At 41.5% G+C, this 19,644-nt stretch overlaps 1 protein-coding gene across 5 annotated transcripts in view; it reads right to left on the bottom strand.

Moving 5' to 3' along the window:
• The window catches only part of arhgef25a (Rho guanine nucleotide exchange factor (GEF) 25a), a 175,217-nt gene that overhangs the window by 57,233 nt on the left and 98,340 nt on the right, over window positions 1-19,644 (bottom strand). For 4 of the 5 annotated variants that reach the window (XM_061903368.1, XM_061903367.1, XM_061903369.1 and 1 more), the window contains 2 exons: window positions 10,855-11,156; window positions 2,473-2,583 (listed from right to left, as the gene is read on the bottom strand). In XM_061903368.1, coding sequence (XP_061759352.1) covers window positions 2,473-2,583; window positions 10,855-11,156 — 413 coding nt within the window. The remainder of the gene's footprint in view (window positions 1-2,472; window positions 2,584-10,854; window positions 11,157-19,644) is intronic. The other variant, XM_061903374.1, reaches the window with a different exon arrangement.

The following is a 19,644-nucleotide window of genomic DNA, read 5'->3' as shown; positions in this document are numbered from 1 at the left end:
ACACCGCTTGGCCTGTCGGTACCTGTCCACTGCCTCCGGAGTCCTATGAGCCAAAAGGACCCGATAGGACTCCTTCTTCAGCTTGACGGCATCCCTCACCGCTGGTGTCCACCAAGGGGTTTTAGGATTGCCGCCACGACAGGCACCAACTACCTTGCGGCCACAGCTCCGATCTTCCGCCTCGACAATAGAGGTGCGGAACATGGTCCACTCGGACTCAATGTCCAGCACCTCCCTCGTGACATGTTCAAAGTTCTTCCGGAGGTGGGAATTGAAACTTTGTCTGACAGGAGACTCTGCCAGACGTTCCCAGCAGACCCTCACAATGCGTTTGGGCCTCCCAGGTCTGTCCGGCATCCTCCCCCACCATCGCAGCCAACTCACCACCAGGTGGTGATCGGTAGAAAGCTCCGCCCCTCTCTTCACCCGAGTGTCCATAACATGAGGCCGCAAATCCGATGACACAACTACAAAGTCGATCATGGAACTGCGGCCTAGGGTGTCCTGGTGCCAAGTGCACATATGGACACCCTTATGTTTGAACATGGTGTTTGTTATGGACAAACTGTGACGAGCACAAAAGTCCAATAACAAAACACCACTCGGGTTCAGATCCGGGCGGCCATTCTTCCCAATCACGCCTCTCCAGGTTTCACTGTCGTTGCCAACGTGAGCGTTGAAGTCTCCCAGTAGGACAAGGGAATCACCCGGGGGAGCACTTTCCAGTACTCCCTCGAGCGTTCCCAAAAAGGGTGGGTACTCTGAACTGCTGTTTGGTGCATAAGCACAAACAACAGTCAGGACCCGTCCCCCCACCCGAAGGCGGAGGGAGGCTACCCTTTCGTCCACCGGGTTGAACTCCAACGTACAGGCTTTGAGCCGGGGGGAAACAAGAATTGCCACCCCAGCCCGTCGCCTCTCACTGCCGGCAACGCCAGAGTGGAAGAGGGTCCAATCCCTCTCGAGAGAAGTGGTTCCAGAGCCCTTGCTGTGTGTCGAAGTGAGTCCGACTATATCCAGCCGGAATTTCTCGACTTCGCGCACTAGCTCAGGCTCTTTCCACCCCAGTGACGTGACGTTCCACGTCCCAAGAGCTAGCTTCTGTAGCCGAGGATCGGACCGCCAAGTGCCCTGCCTTCGGCTGTCGCCCAGCTCACAATGCACCCGACCTCTATGGCCCCTGCTATGGGTGGTGAGCCCATTGGAGGGGGGACCCACGTTGCCTCTTCGGGCTGTGCCCGGCCGGGCCCCATGGGAACAGGCCCGGCCACCAGGCGCTCGCCATCGTGCCCCACCTCCGGGCCTGGCTCCAGAGGGGGGCCCCGGTGACCCGCGTCCGGGCGAGGGAAATCTGGGTCCATGATGTTTCTTCTTCATAAAGGTCTTTGAGCTGCTCTTTGTCTGATCCCTCACCTAGAACCTGTTTGCCTTGGGAGACCCTACCAGGGGGCTTTATGCCCCCGGACAACATAGCTCCTAGGATCATTGGGACACGCAAACTCCTCTACCACGATAAGGTTGCAGCTCAGAGAGGAGATGTTGCATACCATGTTGCATAATCACAAAATATGTCAGCAAAACAAGATGCCTCATGGAGTGTACACTTGCTAAGGGGTGGTATTCAATTATGGAGACAAAGATGTGTAGAAAAGAGGTCAAAGAGTAATGTCTTCATGACTGGATATAGAAAGGATAGAAAAAGATCTCTAAAATGGCTGAACCAATAATTGAATCTCTCTTCACCTCTCTTGTTCTCCCTTTTTAAAGATTGGGAGCACAAACACTAAAGCACTGACCTCACCCGCCTGATGTAATCTTATTAGGGACCTTTGATGTTGTACTGAAACACAAATTACATTTTTTCTACTGCAACGCTCAGATTGTTTTTATCAATTCTATGCAGGCACTTTGTTTCTCTGCAAACTGAGAACCTAACTGATGCGCTCCAAGTGTTTGACAGAGAGATGAAAGCGTCATGTCTGAGCCCGTGGCATCAGTTCTTATTGGAGCACATGTGTTTCTCATTCTGCATGTGAGTCATGCATCACCCAGGTTGCTTCCTAACATTGTCTTCGCAGGCCCTCTGGCACATCGATCTGCCCACAGAGAGACTTGTATTCGTTTAAGAGTCCCTGACATTTATCGAGATGTGTGTGTCTCGACGTATTTTAGTGCAGTCGGGTTTCTTCCTCACATACTGCTGTTTGCTTTTGCTTCATAAATGATCCCTGCCAGTGGCAACAGAGTTAGTCATCTTCCTAGAGGGCCATGGGGACAAAGAGCAATGATGATGTCACCCTCTCCACCAGACTGGGTCCTTACTTGTCCCCTTCCATACCCTTTGCCCAGGCAACCGTTTACTAAAATGAGATCAAACTCAACCTCCTTGTGCATAAAATTATCCTCAACCGCAAATGGGATACTGGCACATCTTTTGTTTGATATGTGAAATAGTATTTTGTGGTGACAGACCTGTGTGTGAGGAAGTGAAGTGCAGCCAATCAGCGAGTCAGTTATGTAACCGGGGGACTGGAGTGTCGCCGGCGACAGATCCTCAGGGCTAGCCAGGCCATCTTTCCACTCCTGGGTGACACAAATCCACATGTTAGTAAAGCACAGTGTTATTTCCAGAGTACATAGGATTCAGACCCACACATAGGTATCTCTCGACTCTTCCTGACAACCAGTAGCATCTGCTGTAAGTAAGCATTGGTACTTTAAAACATCAATACCACAGGCTAAAAGGGGGCCTATGATGCATTTCCCCTTTTCTGACTTACACATATTGTTAGGATATTGAATACGTCTGTTATAAAAATGCAATAGTGTCAAATCATAAGGTTCATGCATTCTTGCATGAGCTTGCACAAAGTTTTGGATGCTTCTGCCCATAGCGTTTTGCAGTACGGCTACATTGTGACATCACAGTCAGGCGGACGTACTTATTTGAACATTAAATGGAGCTGTCAGACAGAGGAGGAGGAGCACTGTATGAGGCAGCTGAGGTTGAAGATGTTCATCTAATCGTGGCATGATGGTCGAGGAAGCAGCAGCCCACTCCATCCCACCCATCCATCCATTTTCTTCCGCTTATTTGAAGTCGGGTCGCGGGCGCAGCAGCCTAAGCAGGGAAGCCCAGACTTCCCTCTCCTCAGCCACTTTGTCCAACTCCTCCCGGGGATCATGAGGCGTTCCCAGGCCAGCCGGGAAACATAGTCTTCCCAACGTGTCCAGGGTCTTCCCCATGGCCTCCTGCCGGTCGGACGTGCCCTAAACACCTCCCTGGGGAGGCATTCGGGTGGCATCCTGAGAAGATGCCCGAACCACCTCATCCGGCTCCTCTCGATGTGGAGGAGCAGCGGCTTTACTTTGAGCTCCCCTCGATGGCAGGGCTTCTCACCCTATCTCTAAGAGAGAGCTCCGCCACCAGGCAGAGGAAACTAATTTTGGCCGCTTGTAACCGTGATCTTGTCCTTTCGGTCATGACCCAAAGCTCATGACCATAGGTGAGGATGGGAATGTAGAACGACCGGTAAATTGAGAGCTTGGCCTTCCGCTTCAGCTCTTTCGATACAGCGTCCGTATTAATGAAGACGGCGCACCGATCCGCCTTTCAATCTCACGATCCACTCTTCTCTCACTTGTGAACAAGACTCCAAGGTACTTGAACTCCTCCACTTGGGGCAAGATCTCCTCCCCAAGCTGAAGATGGTACTCCACCCTTTCCCGGGCGAGAACCATGGACTCGGACTCGGACTCGGAGGTGCTGATTATCATCCCGGTTGCTTCACACTCGGCTGCAAGCCGATCCAATGAGAGCTGAAGATCCTGGCCAGTTGAATCCGTCAGGCTCACATCATCTGCAAAAAGCAGAGACCTAATCCTGCAGCCACCAAACCGGACCCCCTCAGCGCCCTGACTGCGCAGAGAAATTCTGTCCATAAAAGTTATGAACAGAATCGGTGACAAAGGGCAGCCTTGGCGGAGTCCAACCGTCACTGGAAATGGGTTCGACTTACTGTCGGTAGCAGACCCCTCGATGATGATAAACATGGGGACACACCGCTATAAAGAGTTTGTCTGCGTTAGCGCTTATAAAAACATTATAACACTAATACTTGGTTGATAGTCAAGTCACAAAATGTAAATTGAGTATTGTTTGCCCTTTTCGAACGGTTATTTATTGAATTTTATGAGCAAAATAAAGCACCTCGCATTGGCTCCGCTGTAAGCGGACTTTAATTTATGTTTATTTACAAGTTAGAATGCTTGACAAAACTTTTAAAATCAGTCCGTCGTTATGTCTTTCATAATGATTGTGAACGATAGGCAAAATTCCCCAAAAAGTGCAGTTCCCTCAAACAGATCTCTTGTATCCAGTTTGAAAGCCAGAAATGAAGAAAAGAAACACACAGACAGACGTAGCAATTTATCAATGACCGCAAAGTTATTAAGTTTAGCCAAGTTCTACAATTGTATTACATTTTTTATTGCCTCTGGTCATTGCATATAATGCTTTTTAATGCCATTTCAGGCCTTGATTCTCGCACAATCCATTTAATGACTTTTAATGCTTTTTAATGCCCCGCGGAAACCCTGTTAAGTGTAAAATGTATTGATGTTTCCCAAGGTGAGAGCGTGAACAGAGTCTAGAGAGAGAAATCCACAATATATGCTGCAGAAAATCAGGATCCAATTATGTTCTCTAAAGGCAGGCTCACTGTTTTACACTTTGAAAACCCTGCAACTAAAACATTACAAATGGATGGTCAAACCCAAAATTAGTATTATTATTACAATTATTTTATTCCACAATGGTGTCTAGTATGCATTGTCTTGTTATTTTTTGATAGACACCTGTGACATTTTTGATCAAGAAAGCAAATTCCTGGTTGAACACAATTACTCTACCTATCACTACATATGTCCTAAGGCTATGAATAATTTTGACTGTAATAAAGGATCTGAAATCAGAAATCAAATTAAATTATTCATCACATGATTAATGTGCGTCGTATGTGACGCTCAGTTTATACAATAGAAATGGTAAAGCGGAGTAATGGTAACGGGACAAACACATTGATGGGTTGCATATGACGTCACATCTGTTTTTCTTCTTCATGGCTTGAATCACATAATGGTCAAGCAGCTTGAGTGTAGCATTATAACAAGGGAGAGTGAGTGTAGAGTTTGAGCAGAAAATGCCATATTGCTGTTTCTTTTCTTGGGCGTTCAAATCGAGAGATGAGGGATAGGAAAGAGTTTTCATGGAGTCCTGATAAAAGTTGTTCATAAAGATAATAAAGTCCGGGGGGAAAAAGTGTAGGCTTACTTAAAAATAATACTTTCATCATCTTGTGGAATACAATCAGAGCATGCCGTGTCTGCAGCAATCACTTTGTAAAATGTTTGTTTGAATATTTGATTTGTTTCATAAACTTTCTGTGATGCAATCACGTTTATTGTCAATCTCTACTATATTAGTATATGACAGTGTTTGACAGCAAATCTAAACATGAAGAAAAGACAAGAGCTCACAGTAGTTTTCGTTTTTTGTGGTTGCTTTGCTTAAATGTAACTAACTCCAGGGAACTGGTCGCGCAAATAAACTAACGTCAGGTTAAGTCCTAGTAATAAATATTGTGAGTGTTGGTCCAATTCACCAAATTTTCATTGTCGATTTTCATAGTAGAAACTGAAAGCTTAGTTGCTGTTGTTGTGCAGGAAAGCCAGGTGTTTTATTCCTCACACATGTCCACATTATAGCGTCTTTAATGCTAGTTGCTAGCACCAAGAAAAAAACCTTAAAAGTTGTAATAAACTAGATGAATAAGTCTCTCGTAGGCTCAACAGCATCTATTGAATCTTGATATCACTAGCTAACATTTCTGAACAACAGGGATATAGATACATTTGTAAATGGATGGATGGATGGATGGATAGATAGATGGATAGATTCCAGAAGCAGTGTACAGAAATGAGATTGAATTTAAAAAGTAAATAATGGGGGTATAATTTATAACATTATATCTAAATAATGAGACAACATATTAATTTCACACCATAAAAACAACTACAGACATGAATTGTAGATAAGGCTAATATTTGTAGCAAAAATCAATCAGTTTGTGGACCCCTCCAGATGTAATGACATAATGTGTCTCCAATCTTTTCACATTTCAATCCTTGTGAATGTCAAAAGAAGGCGAGAAGAAACATCTTGGTGATGATGAATGGTTTAAAACTGTCACTCCTATGGTTCATGTTTTGTTTTGGTTATGCTATGTTTAGTTTTTTGGACATTTAGTTTTGTTTTGCATTTCCTTGTTTGTCTTACCATGCCAACTGATTTAATTTTCTGTCATGTCTGATCATGAGTTTTGTATGGCCATATTACCCTGAGCATCCCCAATCTCATCTGTTCTCAAAGCTAAGCAGTGTCTGACCTGGTTAGTACTTGGATGGGAGACTGCCTAGGAATAACAGGTGCTTTTGACCCTTTGGACTCTAAGTTCCTTTTTTTTTCACTCCCTGTTTTGTTACCATGACAACCAATCAGTTCACCTGTCTTGTCTCACACCTGTTTTCACTTATGTTCATTATTTAAGCCACAGTTACCAGTCAGTCAGGCTGGCAACATCACCTCATTCACGCCCTCGATTATCTGCTTCATGCCTTGCAATGCTGTCCATTTTGTCCATGTAAGTTTTTGTTATTCATGCCACTGCGCAAGTGTTTTTGTTTCATGTTTGTAGTTTGTAGTCACAGCCATCTTTGAGCTAGTCTTTTGTTTGATAGCCCAGTTTTTTGTACCGCCATTGTGCGCGCTTTTTGTTGGTTCCTGTTTTTAGTTTTAGTGTTAAAATAAAGATGTCTTTACCTTCACGCCGTTTCCACTCCATTCGCTTTGCACCTCGGGAAAACAAACCAAGACCAAGTCCAAGCCTGACAAAAACCTTTCAAAAACAACTTTTCTTAAAAGTGTATGAATCCACTCCATCCCATTTCAAATATTTTCTCATGATCACATCTAAAGTATTTGCCTCTAAACCTTTCAAAATATGCCAAAGTCTGAACTGATGCATATAAATAAACAGTAGCCTAATGCAGTGGTTCTCAAATGGGGGTACGTGTACCCCTTGGGGTACTTGAAGTTATGCCAAGGGGTACGTGACATTTTAAAAAAATATTCTAAAAATAGCAACAATTCAAAAATCCTTTATAAATATGTTTATTGACAAATACTTCAACAAAATATAAATGTAGGTTCATAAATTGTGAAAAGAAATGCAACAATACAATATTCAGTATTGACAGCGAGATTTTTTTGTGGACATGTTCCATAAATATCGATGTTAAAGATTTAGTTTTTTGTTCAGAATTAAGTTGATGAATCCAGATGGCTCTCTATTACAATCCCCAAAGAGGGCCCTTTAAGTTGATGATTACTTCTATGTTCTAGAAATCTTTATTTAGGATTGAATCACTTGTTTGTTTTTCAACAAGTTTTAGTATTTTTGTATCTTTTTTCCAAATAGTTCAAGAAAGACCACTACAAATAAGCAATATTTTTGCACTGTTATACAATTTAATAAATCAGAAACTGATGACATAGTGCTGTATTTTACTTCTTTACCTCTTTTTTTTCAACCAAAAATGCTTTGCTCTGGTTAGGGGGTACTTGAATTAAAAAAAATGTTCACAGGAGGTACAGCACTGAAAAAAGGTTGAGAACCACTGGCCTAATGGGACTTCAGATCTCAACCTGAAACCAGGAAGTGCCTCTAGGTCACGTGATTGCAACCTTGCAATAGAAAAATGGACAAAGAAAAAGAAACCATATTTTTCAGACCATAAGGCACACTGCTGATAAGAGGGTCTATGCAGGTCTTTTTTCATACAAAAGGCGCACCAGATTATAAGGCGCATTTAAGGTCCATATTGTGATTTTTTTTTCTGTATTTAAAGCACTTACTTGTGGTCTACATAAGATGTAATGGTGGTTCTTTGGTCAAAACGTTGCATTGGTTTGGTTTCTCAGACCATCTTCAAGCTGGACGATGCGCGTTCAATTGCGATAAATTGTGACAAAAATGGATCAATCGCGATATATAACTTAATCGTTTGACACCCCTAGTTGTAATATCCATCCAACTATCTATTTCCCACCGCTTGTCCCTCTCAAGGTGCTGGAGCCTGTATGTTGCGTAAAAAAGTATAGCATTTAAAGGAGAACTGCACTTTGTTTGGAATTTTGCCTATCATTCATAATCATTTTGATGGACGAGAGCACATATGTCTGTTTTGGCCCTCATCGCAGGGCCAACACAGATAAACAGACAACATTCACTCTCACATTCACACACTAAGGCCAAGTTCTTTCCCCCAAGGAGAACATGCAAACTGCACACAGAAATACTCCGAGAACCTTCGTATTGTGGGGCACACGCACAAACCAATGTAACACTGTTCTGCCCTACATATATATATATATATATATATATATATATATATATATATATATATATATACACACACACATATATATATACTTAATTTATTATCAGAGAATTATATACTCATATATTATTAATATATAATAGAAATTATATATATATATATATATATACATACACACACACAGTAGTTGCTCAACAACTGTGAATGCCCTGCCATAAACTATCAAACGGAAATAAATGCACCAAGAAATTGGTTGAGCCAATGCTTAAAATGATCAAAATATGGTAAATATTGTACATGCTACATATTGTTATTTACGTGTATGTTACTAAATTATAAATATTTACTTGCAGTGTGTATACAAAACGTTGATGGAGGGTTTTGGAAGTTGTTTTAGAGGGCTTTGAAGGCTACAATGATGACTCCAAGCGTTATTTTTTTTATCATCTTTAAAATCTCCACCCCCCAAAACAATTCTCGTCTCTCATAATTGTGAACAATTGGCAAAAATCTCCAAAAAGTGCCGTTCCCCATTAAAGTACATGAAATTGTCATCTGAAAACTGCAGATATTTTCATGTGGTGATGAGTCACAGCTGGAAAAAGTTAACTTTCTTTGTGAGGAAGATGCAGAAGGTAGATTAACTTGTTTTGCTATAGGCTCAGTAGAGGAGGAGACAGAAGTCGATGTTGAGATTCTTTCGCCAGTCTGATAATTAGTAGTGGAAGCAGAAAAAATAACTGCAATAGTCTGCTGGCCAGTAATAGCATTTATCTTTTTCTTTTGTGGCATTATTGCGTTCTCTTTCCCTATCTCGTCAGAAGCAGAATGTATGCGCAGACGCCGTCAAAACAAAACAGCGACCACCATTCAGAGTATTTTTCATCACCACCATTACAGCACGTCCACATAACCTTTAAACACATTCGATAATAATGAGCACAACATCCAGCAGTGCAAACGTGGCTTTATTTAATATGAAGTTTGTATCTTTAGTTGCCGAAATGAAATCTGCGGTGACTAGGTAATTGTTTTGGTAGCAGCCAAGCTAGCATGATGTGATAGCTGCGATGCTGTGTACACATGATCACGTCAGCACAGAGTAGATGCGCAGAGGCGTGATGTATTTGATCTATTTTTTATGGACTTATTTTAGTCGCAAAATGAGATCGAAAGGGTTGAAATTTGTACTCGCACAATTATTAGCGTTTTATTCTTCCTGGTCACAAGATCTATTTTTAGTCGCGTATGCGGGTAAATTTGTCGCACTCTACAGCCCTGCCAATGTCGTCCCTGGTATAGATATTTTATTAGGGCTCATTATCAATGCCGGCAAAACATTATGGGAGCCATTATAGGCCGCAGGTTCCATTATTTACATCAAAGTCAGCATGCAAAGGCCTTCTGGGCCAATACCAAAACTGAAGCTTGCTTACAAGGTGGTTTTGCATTCAAGTAAACATTGAACCAAAGCAGTCAATGCCTTGTGTGTTAGCTCAGTGATTTTCAACCTTTTTTGAGCCAAGGCACATTTTTTTCATTGAAAAAACGCGGAGGCACACCACAGGCAGAAAACATTAAAAAATGAAACTCAGTATTGACAATGAAAAGTTGTTCTCGCAAGTGTTGGATATGAAATCAGACCATAACCAACCTGGCATCACTATAGCTCTTGTCTCAAAGCAGGTGTACTGTCACGCCCTGTCACATCACGCCGTGACTTATTTTGAGTTTGTTGGTGTCTTCCTGTGTGTAGTGTTTTAGTTCTTGTCTTGCGCTCCTATTTTGCCTTTTCCTGTTTTGTTGGTATTTTCCTGTAGCAGTTTCATGTCATCCTTGAGCGCTATTCCTCGCACCTGCTTTGTTTTAGCAATCAAGACTATTTAAGTTGTCACTATTCTTCTTTGCGAGGACATATTTGATTGTCATGTCATGTTCGGATATTCTTTGTGGACGCTGTCTGCTCGACATGCTGTAAGTCTTTGCTGTCGTCCAGCATTCTGTTTTTATTTTCTTAGTAGCCAGTTCAGTTTTAGTTTTGTTTTGCATAGCCTTATATGCCTTTTCTTAGCGGCACTCGCCTTTTGTTTATTTTTGGTTTAAGCATTAGATACCTTTTTACGTGCACATTGTCGTCTGCATATTGTGATCAAGACAAACCATGTTACAGACATCTACAAAACAATTAGCTGCTTGTTGCCACCTACTAATATGGAAGAGTTTTACAGGGTTACTCTGCCGAGCTCAGGACAGCACCGACACTCAACAACAGATTATTACTGCTTTGCAAAAAATATTTTTAACCCTAATAGGTGAAATTACATATTCTCCCACACAGTGGTTGAAAAACACAGTGTTAGCTGATGGGTTCACCCTAAAATAGTCACTGCTCACCAGTTCTGTGTGTGTGACAGGCAGGATGGTGAGCGGCTCATCAAGTTTTGGGGGGCTGCCCAGATCCTGACTGTGGGACGAAAGGGGTGTAGGTTTTCCCTCAAGTTTGCGGATTTGACGTTCCCCTTTAGCTGTGGCCCCAGCACTGAGCTTGCGAACTGGGTTTGTGAGCCATTTCTTCAGGGTGCTGACAGAACGCTTGGAGCCAGGGGAGCTGGGGGCCGAGCTGCCTGAAGCCTGTGGGGGCAGGGACGCCACAGAGGTAGAGATGCTGCCCTCACTGCCTGCTGCCGAATACGAGTCTGTAGGATGAGGAAAAAAAGCAATGGGCTATTGGTATCACACTGGGTCTCTAAGTGTAAATAAATGTAGCTCACGAGGCTACCTTGTTCCGCATGTTCACGTTGCAAGAATCATTGAATCAACTAATCTATGAGAAAAAAAACAAGCCCAGCAATTTGTGAACGCCAAGTGGAGCATATGTGAGGGCAGTGGTGCAGGTCGGCAGGAGGTGGCCGAAGGACTGGAAGCAAAAGAGAAATAAAAACAAAGAGTGGATATATAAAAATAGCCTGACCCCTAAGACGCAGCTGTGCTACTGGGAGCTGAGCTGTGAAGCACACTCTGTTTACAGGAAGCCGAGCATTTTCAGATTTTAGCATTTAATCAGATGATTGACACACATTTACATGCAAGGTAGGGACATTGAGATTAGCTCAGTATATGATATATATAATGTACTCCAGAGACGTTGTGATGTCACCAGTAGAAAGGAAGTGACCCACGGGTTGGCGGGGAAGTGGACTCCCACTTTGATTCCACTATAGAAAATAGATACGTGCTTTGGACTGTTTGTTTTTTTGGCCTTGTCCCCCATTTCCGTCCTGTCTCATCCTCCCAAGCCCTGTGGCCTTTTTTCCGTCTTCCTCAAGCTCAAAAGTATAACTTGCTTCTCAGCGTGAGTTGAATGTCTGGAGTGTTTTATCGGTTCAGTCATGCGACACGTACATCTTTTTAACCCTGACCTGACCTTTGACCCTTGCTCCCGACTTCACAGTGTTCTTTGAAACCAAACGTTTTATTTGCATATTTATCACATCTTCAATATTGTGGACGGCGCTTAATACAATTCTTGTAGCAGTCAGTAAGGTACTGTCAAGGTGCTTTTGTAATTGTTGCTGTTTTGAGTAACAGCAATGTGTAATGTCTTGTGATTTATGTATTATTTTGTTCATTGACCTGTAGAAAATGTTTACTGTATTAACCTGCCTTAGGACAACAGAGGAAAATTACCTATTGTGCTAACTCCGGCATATTGACATTGTTGCTCTATGTAGATGAATATGCATTGTCCTAATTTAAATAAATAAATAAATGTAAAGGGATCTTTAAAGGCAAATAATCCATAAGTATTTATAATTTTTCAAGGTCAAACAACATTTCCCCATTTAATAGCTTCAGGAGTGTGTAATACTACAGCTGTGGGTTTGCATAAAGAAAAATGTAAAAAAAAAAAGTTCAAAAATAAAATTTAACACATGACACTTAGTAGCCATCCATAAAGTTAGATATTATATATTTTGCAGTTGCTAACAAAAAGCCTGCAAGATTATTCCACAACAAGAATATACTGTTCAGTTTTAGGGTTCTTTGTTGTGTTTTCTGACCATGTTACTCTTATTCTGTCGTATTTTTGTATTGGTATTTTCCTGCTATTTGTTTTTCTGATCTGTCATTTCCTGATTGCGAGATCACAGGGAATCTGGTGAATGGCGGTACCAGGAAGCATATCTGTTTCAGGTCTGTGATTAAGCATATTTGTGCTAGCTGTATGCAGGTAGTCAGTGCATGTTCGTCCAAGCACATGGATAGGACTACTGGATCTCTTCTATACCTCTCAAGCCCTCGTCATTCATTCTTTTTTCCAACCAGTAAAGTAAAGTATTGTGCATTTCCATAAGCTCAGAAATGTTCAATTTTTTTTTGGCCTCCTTTTTCCTTTCATGCTGCTTATAGTCTCTTCTAGTATTTTTCTATTTTGCCTTGTTTATGGACAGTTCTACTAACCACTGAGCTACACCTTTTGTTACCATTTTTCCCTAGGCTTTTGCAACACCTTTTGTTTGGACTCATACCTTGCAGAATACATTTTGAGGATAACCCTGAGTTTATTGACATCATTAAAGACTTTTGTTTATGCAAACAACTCTGCCTTGCATCTTGGATTCCGCTGCACTGCTCACCGTAACAGATAGACTCCTCTAAAACCCTAGCATGTGTCGCCACAGGCCCCACCAACTGCATTTCTCAGTAAAGACCAGGATAGAGCCAGGCAGAATGGTGATTGAACAAGAGGACACAGAGCATTAAGGCTTCTCTGACCTTGAAATTTTCTATATGTGGTACGTGTATCATGATGTAAACGTGTATACATGTTCAAGATTAATAACTAAACCACAAACCAAGAATATATATTGAGTAAAAAAATAATTTAAAAAAAGTATTGTTATGGGGCCGTGATTCCAGAAAGCTAAGGACCAAGGCGGCCTGACTTCTCCCTTCACTTATTTTGTATATTCCGGAGAACAACGTCTTCTACAGTAAATATTTGATTTTGGTCTATTTTGTCAGAGTTAAGGACCCTCAAGGAACGCCTAAATAATGTGAACCAAACTTTTGGCTCAGTGTTTTACATTTGTTAGCAAGGTTAAATATCAATGGAAAGATCTGCCAATGTGTTTACACGAATATTGTAACGATACCAATATTTTGATATCGGCACCGATACCAAAATTATTTCAATACTTTTCAGTACTTTTCTAAATAAAGGGCACCACAAAAAATTGCATTATTGGCTTTATTTTAACAAAAAATCTTAGGGTACATTAAACATATGTTTCTTATTGCAGTTAAGTCCTTAAATAAAATTGTGAAAATACTGGACAACTTATCGTTTAGTAGTAAGTAAACAAACAAATTAGTCTAATTAGTCTGCTGACATATGCAGTGACATATTGTGTCATTCACCATTCTATTATTTCGTCAAAATTATTAAGGACAAGTGGTAGATAATTAATCATTAATCTTTTTGTTCATTTACTGTTAATATCTGCTTACTTTCTCTTTTAACTCTTTCTATCTACACTTCGGTTAAAATGCAATAATCACTTATTCTTCTGTTGTTTGATACTTTAAATAAGTTTTGAATGATACCACAAATTTGGGTATCAATCCGATACCAAGTATTTTTTATTTATTTTTGTGTGTGTGTCCTGTCCAGCTTCTCAGGCAAATCATACAGTTGATGTACGTGCCCGTATAGGCTGTGCAGATTTACTTTACGAAAGAGAAGTTGTTACAGGATCATACATTGGTGATATTCAAAGTCCTCATGTTCCCAGGGACATATTTCCTAAATTTATAAACTTAATATACATTTTTTTTAAATGACAGAATATGTCGTGATGCCAAAAAATATTGACGTAATCATAGTAGTATCGACTAGATACATACCTGTGCTTGATATCATTACAGTGGATGTTAGGTGTAGATCCACTAATGGCATTTGTTTACATTTTGATGCCGGTGAGCTATGGTGTGTAGTGAAGTATGTTTAACTGTTCCTCGTCCTGCAGGGATGATACTTGTAAGAAACGTACTTTATTTGTCGCCATGGAGGCGAAGATTATTGATTTAGGAGTAGCTAAAACACTGCCGACGGCGGATAGACTTTAGCCGCTAGCTAGCTAGCCCTGTATTACAGCATCACTTTCTGAGGGTGTTTCAGTCAAGGGAGTAGGTTTGATTTTGAGATTGGTGGGGACACAAAAGTGCTCCAAGGCAGCACTTTGAAAGATTACTTTTTTTTTTTTTTTTTTACATTAGCAATCATAATTTCACGTCATGCAGATGTTATAGGGTAAAGCAACTAAAATGTAAGCAAACGAGACAACTTGGAAAAGTTCTCATCTTTACTCTTTAGTGTAGGGCTGTAGTGCAACTGTGCATCATACTGTTAATTAACATAGCCTACTGTCAATCAACAACATCAGAAATACATTCATGCAATACAACATTGTAAATAAACATAAATGAACTGTAATAATCTTTTCCCCAACTTGTGTTTAAATCACTCACAATTGTTCCCTTCATCTACTTCTTCCTATTGCTGCGTTTGTACTGTAAATATGTTACATGAAACAAAAAAAAATTCAAAATATTAAAATGGAAAGGTGAAATCCGGCGATCTGATTGGCTGTTAACCGTGGTTTAAATACTGAGCACGGCTACTATTCTAAAGCCTTACCACAGCTTAGGCTATCACTCCGCCTCAGGCACGTATGACTGGTATGAATGGAAGTTGTTGTCATGTATCCATGACAACGGACTGTTGCAGTCCGTAGAAAAAGACAGCTGATGTTTTTACGATGTTCAAAAACGGACTAAAATAGTTGAATTCACATGTTTATGGTTAACTTTCACCTACGGGGAGGGTTAACAATCGTAGAAGGGACTGAGCATTGACTTTCACCTGGAAAAAAAGCTGAGGAAAAGACGAGATGCAGTGCTAATTTGGAGCTAACGTCTGGATAGGTGGGACTGTTTTTTCCACAGCGAGGAGTGACAGCGGGGACAGCCAATCCCACGTAAGTTAGCATGAAAGCGGCAACCAATCAGGGAGCGATATTTAGGTTAGAGGCGGGACTTCTAGCAGAGACCGACATTTAACCCTTTCTGTACCATAATCATTGACTAAACATTACGGGCAGCGCTTGTATTGATGGTGACTACACAGTAGCGGCTGGATATTGGGTAGGGACGTGTCCCTAGCGTCCCTACCCAATTCTACGCCCTTGGTTTCAGTGTTATAACTTCACCTTTAACGTTTTTTTAGGCCAAAATGCGTACATTCTTCCTTTTCTGTCTACACACTGTGTCTGCTTGTAAGTACTCGTTGATTGGGCACAGCTGAACATGCTTGTCTGCTCGTAAAACTAGCAAAGTAATGACGTGACTTTGACGCGGGCACACGGTACGTTTCAGAGACGGTATAGTACCGAAAATGATTCATTAGTATCGCGGTTCTATACTAATACCGGTATACCGTACAACCCTAGTTTACAGTGGTCCAAGATCCTCTATACATCAGGAGCACTCTAATGTTTTTAGGAATTTTCTGGAAAAAGGTTTGTCTCCCAAGTTTTTAACTGATTTCTTGTAGGCCTCGTGGCCGCTTGTTGTTTTGCCCTACCATAAACCATAAGGTGGAAACTATCTTTCAACAATCACAGAGACACCAAAAAAGGTTGTCTTTAAGCTCTGAACGTTGTACACTGGAGATGATGCTTAATTCACAAAAGCAACTGAAAGTTGTTACATTTGTGGTTGTGTGACATAAAACGCCTCAAGTAATGCCCGCATCATCAAACTGGAGGGAGGTTTGTGTTTCCCAGTGGTCCCATGCATGGGCTTAGCCTGGCCGACTTGAAATGGTTGCAGTGCAGTCACAGCCACGGCCAGTAACACCATTTCCTAGCCACCTCCAGACAGCAGCAGAGGTGAGAAGCCTAATAGAGACTGACAATATATTCAACAAGCTATTGACACAAAGTATCACAAACACATGAAAAGTCTTCATCAGAATGAAACAACAGCTCTGACTGATTTACAGGTTTATGATGCGCTGGGCGCACATAATCAACAAGATTCATCACGTAGACACCTGTCACCATAGCAACTCTGCTAAAACCCTGCTGACCCAGGAGAGCTTCATCTCAGTATGGTTATAAAATATTATACAAGGTACCAGCGTTACATCTGTGGCATCTTTTAGCCTCGTTAACAGAGAAGCAAAGAGAAATGACAAAGTCTCCCACTGAGGAACATGCTCCCCCGACAACTCTGACAGATGAGAGCATTTTGCATGAAACACCCACACTGTGGAAATTGGGAGAAAAGAGGATTCCCATTCTCCTTCTGCCCTGTTGCATGCTGATACTGCCTGGTGGCATTCATCTTCATAATGGGGCTTCAAAGCAAATATAACCTACAGTGATTTAGTTAATGCAGCTTAAAGGCCTACTGAAATGAGATTTTCTTATTCAAACGGGAATAGCAGGTCCATTTTATATGTCATACTTGATCATTTTGCGATATTGCCATATTTTTGCTGAAAGAATTTAGTAGAGAACATTGACGATAAAGTTAGCAACTTTTGGTCGCTAATGAAAAAGCCTTGCCTGTACCGGAAGTAGCGGACGATGTGCGCGTGACGTCACGGGTTGTGGAGCTCCTCACATCCTCACATTGTTTACAATCATGGCCACCGGCAGCGAGAGCGATTCGGACCGAGAAAGTGACAATTTCCCCATTAATTTGAGCGAGGATGAAATATTCGTGGATGAGGATAGTGAGAGTGAAGGACTAGAAGAAAAAAAAAGACGAGGGCAGTGGGAGCGATTCAGATGTTATTAGACACATTTACTGGGATAATTCTGGAAAACCCTTATCTGCTTATTGTGTTATGAGTGTTTTAATGAGATTATATAGTCATACCTGAAAGTCATACTACAGTGTCTCTGAGGGAAGCCACGGAGGAGCCAAGAGAGTCACAGCTGCCTCTTTGACAGCTGCAGGTGGAACGACACAAGCTCCGCTCATGTCTACGGTAAGAGCTGACTTATTACCACCATTTTCTCACCGAAACCTGCCGGTTGACATGTGGTAGAGAACCATGTTCGCTTGACCGCTCTGTTCCATAGTAAAGCTTCACCGTCATCTCTAGGGAATGTAAACAAAGAAACACCGGCTGTGTTTGTTACGCTAAAGGCAGCTGCAATACACTGCTTTGCACCAACATCTTTCTTCTTTGTAGTCTCCATTATTAATTGAACAAATTGCAAAAGATTCAGCAACACAGATGTCCAGAATACTGTGTAATCATGCGATTACAGCATACTACTTTTAGCCGTGATTGGTGGTGGAAGAACATGTCCGCTACAACCGGTGACGTCACGCGCACGCGTCATCATAAGCGTCATCATTCCGCGACAGAGTCACGGAATTGGCCAATTGAACGGAATCCGCTGCTAAACGCAAAATATTAGAGAAATGGACATGTGTATCACTGAAATGCTGTCACTGTGAGTAGAAGAAACCTTTTTTTTTTCGGAAAATAATGTGTCCAGGATCACTAATTCATTTCCGACACACTCAACCGCCCGGTCCTGAACTAAACAATGATTGTGTCATTAATCGTAATGTAAATATCAATCAAAATAATCATCCATCCATTTACTACCACATTTTCCTTTCTGGGTCACAGCGGGAGGCTGGAGACTAACCCAGCCGGTCTCGGGCGGAAGGCAGTGTACACCCTGGATAAGTCGCCACCTCATTGCAGGCCCAACACAGAGAGACAGACAACATTCACACTCACATTCACAATCATGCTTATCATTTAGGCCACAGTCATCCAGCTTTATCAGTATGTGGAAATAAATCACAGAATGGAATAATCAAAGAAGTCAAACAAAGTACTAATATGATCCAGTTTCAGAAACTGTTCAAACGCAAAGTGTTTACAAAGAAGATAAATCCTGATAAACGTATTGAACTTTATTAAAAAACAAAATAATTGTACTCTTTCATTATGTTAATCAAAATGTATTTATAATATTTATTAATCAGACCCTTATTTAATATTCAATATATTTACTTACCGACTCATTTATTTATGTATTAACCCACTCTCCGTGTTACAGATTGAGAACAAAAAAATGTGTTAGAAATGACTCTGAAACCTACTCAGTGGTCTATAGTGGTTAGAGTGTCCGACTTGAGATCGGTAGGTTGGGAGTTCAAACCCCGGCCGAGTCATACCAAAGGCTATAAAAAATGGGACCCATTGCCTCCCTGCTTGGCACTCAGCATCAAGGGTTGGAATTGGGGGTTAAATCACCATAAATGATTCCCGGGCGCGGCATCGCTGCTGCCCACTGCTCCCCTCACTTCCCAGGGGGTGATCAAGGGGATGGGTCAAATGCAGAGGACAAATTTCACCACACCTAGTGTGTGTGTGACAATAATTGGTACTTTACTTTAAGCAGTGATGTGCCGTCAGGGCCAGCAGGGCCTTCTCTGCTGGCCTAACATAATCAGAAATCATGATCATAATTAAAGATAAAATTATTTTTTAATTTACTTTCCCTAATATCTAAAATTATTTATATTCTCTTCATGTCATATTATACTCGTTCAAGTGCGGTTCTTTTCAATTTTAGTTTGTATTTCATCAGAATTGATTTAGCTTTTGTTGCCATGCTGTATAAAATCTGCCCGAGGCCTTCTGAATCACCAATGCGGGCATCAGTGCACTGTAAGCGAACGGGGACGTACAGTGATAGACAGTTGCGATAGCCAATCAGATCACGAGTTGTTGTCAGTAAGGCCTCCTAGATGGCCTCACGTTGATTGTGACAATTACATGTCCTGTGATTGGATACTCATCAGGTCCGTTAGCAGATGAATTTGAGAACACATAGAGTTGAAAGACAGTTGCGATAGCCAATCAGTTCACAAGTTGTTGACAGTAGCCTAAGTAGCCTGATATTAACGAGACTGTGATTGGATACTCACTTGTCATTCCAAAGTCAGTAGCCATTCATAAGTTTCAATTTAGCAGGAAGCAGGAAGTGTTGCGCTGAGCCATACCGGGATAGCAGAGAAGAAGGAACAAAACGTTGGTTAGGTGGCAGATATATATTTGCAAGGCCATTTTCAAGAAGGATA

This window comes from Nerophis ophidion, linkage group LG06, assembly GCF_033978795.1.
Source record: "Nerophis ophidion isolate RoL-2023_Sa linkage group LG06, RoL_Noph_v1.0, whole genome shotgun sequence".
In the NCBI taxonomy this organism is placed as follows: domain Eukaryota; kingdom Metazoa; phylum Chordata; class Actinopteri; order Syngnathiformes; family Syngnathidae; genus Nerophis; species Nerophis ophidion.
Note: the sequence above shows the minus strand (reverse complement) of the source record. Positions and strands in the feature narration are given on the sequence as shown.